The 414-nt window shown below is 48.1% G+C and overlaps 1 protein-coding gene across 1 annotated transcript in view; it reads left to right on the top strand.

The window, feature by feature from the left end:
- LOC119581908 (cytochrome P450 9e2-like) overlaps positions 1-414 on the top strand; it is a 26,960-nt gene that overhangs the window by 26,134 nt on the left and 412 nt on the right. Inside the window, exon 6 of the mRNA XM_037930071.1 lies at positions 159-349. Coding sequence (XP_037785999.1) covers positions 159-349 — 191 coding nt within the window. The remainder of the gene's footprint in view (positions 1-158; positions 350-414) is intronic.

The raw sequence follows: 414 nt of genomic DNA, 5'->3' as shown, positions 1-414 counted from the left end.
TGGTAAGTTAATGGTGGCCATGATATATATCGCATACACGAAATCAATTTGCGATGAGTACCAAGAAAAGCAATATAAAACGATCTGCCGCCTAGTTTCCTGAGGGCGCACACAAAGAGAGGTAAAAGAGACCTATGTTTAACCTTAAATGCTTGCAGGATCCCTGGCACGGACGTGACTATCGAGCCTGGGGTAATAGTGACAACCCCGCTCTTCAACATTCAACGGGACCCGAAGTACTGGCCTGATCCCGAGGAATTTCGCCCCGAGCGCTTCCTGCCGGAGAACAGGGCGAACATCACCCACCTCACGCACATTCCCTTCGGAATCGGACCCAGGAACTGCATAGGTGAGATAACCCGAGATCTAGGAGTGAGATATTAACTGGAAATAATTTTGTCTCGTCTTAATAGT

This window comes from Penaeus monodon, chromosome 15 (genome assembly GCF_015228065.2).
Source record: "Penaeus monodon isolate SGIC_2016 chromosome 15, NSTDA_Pmon_1, whole genome shotgun sequence".
NCBI classification, from domain to species: domain Eukaryota; kingdom Metazoa; phylum Arthropoda; class Malacostraca; order Decapoda; family Penaeidae; genus Penaeus; species Penaeus monodon.
The sequence above is the reverse complement of the archived record's forward strand: the minus strand, read 5'-3'. Positions and strand labels throughout refer to the sequence as shown.